Source organism: Musca vetustissima, unplaced genomic scaffold (assembly GCF_032173495.1).
Source record: "Musca vetustissima isolate MV318-11 ecotype Yass unplaced genomic scaffold, APGP_CSIRO_Mvet_v1 utg268100, whole genome shotgun sequence".
Taxonomy (NCBI): Eukaryota; Metazoa; Arthropoda; class Insecta; order Diptera; family Muscidae; genus Musca; species Musca vetustissima.
The window spans coordinates 1-1,875 of NW_026888709.1; the positions used below are offsets into that span (position 1 = coordinate 1).

General features: G+C 40.2%; 1 protein-coding gene across 1 annotated transcript; it reads right to left on the reverse strand.

Annotated features, from left to right (window-relative positions):
- Nucleotides 1-83: 83 nt before the first annotated feature.
- LOC133336572 (histidine-rich glycoprotein-like) lies at nt 84-1,658 on the reverse strand. The gene is made up of 2 exons (XM_061544852.1): nt 1,567-1,658; nt 84-938 (listed from the first exon to the last, which is right to left on the reverse strand). Exons 1-2 carry the CDS (start codon nt 1,570-1,572, stop codon nt 135-137), a joined length of 810 nt encoding a protein of 269 aa, XP_061400836.1. The 5' UTR covers nt 1,573-1,658; the 3' UTR covers nt 84-134.
- Nucleotides 1,659-1,875: the final 217 nt, after the last annotated feature.

Consider the following 1,875-nt stretch of genomic DNA (forward strand, 5'->3'; position numbering starts at 1 on the left):
GAAACAAAAACAAATGAGTTCGATCGTAACAAATAAATTATATAAAAAATGTTCGAATGGAAAATCGCAAGACACGATTTCCTTCAGTGGCATTGTGTTGAGTTTTCGTATTCTTTGGTGGGAGGTGAAATCGTTTAATAATGTTTTTCGGTAATCTTCACTTTGCTGTGCCAGTGAGCGGGTTGCACCTTGTGGACAATAGCAGCGCTATGATGATGGACTGGCACGGCATGATGTACCAAATCAGCATGGTGATGGACATCACCGTGGTGGACAACAGCAGCAGCATGATGATGGGCATCAGCGTGATGGACAACAGCAGCATGATGGTGGGCATCGGCGTGATGAACCAAACCGGCATGACGCAAAACACCGTCGTGGTGGACCAACTCAGCGTGATGAGTCAAATCACCGTGATGGGCAGCATCGCCATGATGCAATTCGGTGTGATGCAAATCGGCAGCATGATGATGTTCATCGACATGGTGGTTTTGGTGGACAACATGATGATCGACAACGGGATTGGTGTAGTGCAAGAAATGATGAGGTTCATGATGTACCACCTTGGTGACATGGTGGACTGGTTCCACTTTGTGGATGGGTTCATGTTGAATGATCTTGGCAGCGGGTGCGTTGTGCACATCAACAGCAGCCACACCATGATGACCAGCATCGTGATGGGCAACTTCCAAGGCGGCGTGATGATCAGCATGATGGTAGACGGGATGATGTTCAACACCGTGGTGTTCAAGACCATGATGGCCATCAACTACGAGACGAGCAGAGTGGCCAATGTGGATGCCATTGCTGTGATGGATATCAGCATGATGGAAGTCAGCTCCATGATGAACCAAACCATGATGTCCATCACCGTGATGAGGCAAGAGACCAGCTTGAGCTGAGGTAGCCAAAGCAAGAGCCATAACACATGAGAATACCTAATGTCGGAGAAGGGAAACACAAAAAAAGATGGTGTGAGTCAAAGTTTGTAGTTTTAATAAGGACATATGGAGGGAAAGGATTTGTCTTAAATGTCCCTTGAAAAATAGAAGTTGATAATGGGTATATAGGAAGGCATGAAACCATGATTTTGAATCCGAAATGAGTTTTCATTGGCAAATATCCATTGGTTGATGGGGTTACAGTTAATTGCCTATTCTTGGTGTATATTGTAGGACATGATATCCTTTTTAAATGCTATGGAGGTGGAGAAGGCAATATGAAGAGTTTTTTGTCATAGAAACTGAAGTCTCACGTCGATATTTTGGAACACGCCAACTTAAATTCGTTGATATTTTTTAAATATTTAGTTGCCGTAGCCTCATGGTTTAGGGACTGGGATTCGATCGAACGATGATATTTTTACTTGGTTAGTCTTTTTTTTCATTTAAATTGGTATTGAACTAGATTTCACTTTATATGTAGGTTTTACAGAACTAAATATGTTCTTCATTTAGCCAAAGGACATATTTTATTTTTTTTTTTTATTTTTTTTTCGTTAAGAGTTTTTTGTTTTGTAAACCAACTCCTTTTTTTAATATTTCACAACTTTTATTTTATTTGTACCTTCATTTTAACGATTTCACACTTAAGTTTGTTTAATCCCAAAAAAATAAAACTGTTTTGTTTTCTACGAACTCTTTGTTTGTTCGACGCTGAGTACTGAACTGATGTCTAATCACAGACGCCAACGCATTTAAATACTTAAATTTCGGTCTAAAATCGGTGGCGTTTTGTTTTTGGCCAAATTCAATTGCCCAACATCTGATTTCATTCAATTGGTTTACTGCCGCCGCCGTATCAATCGTAATATCCGTAATTACAAAAAATACAACTCACACAAAAGAAGCTCAGCTAAGCTAGGCTAAAAATAAT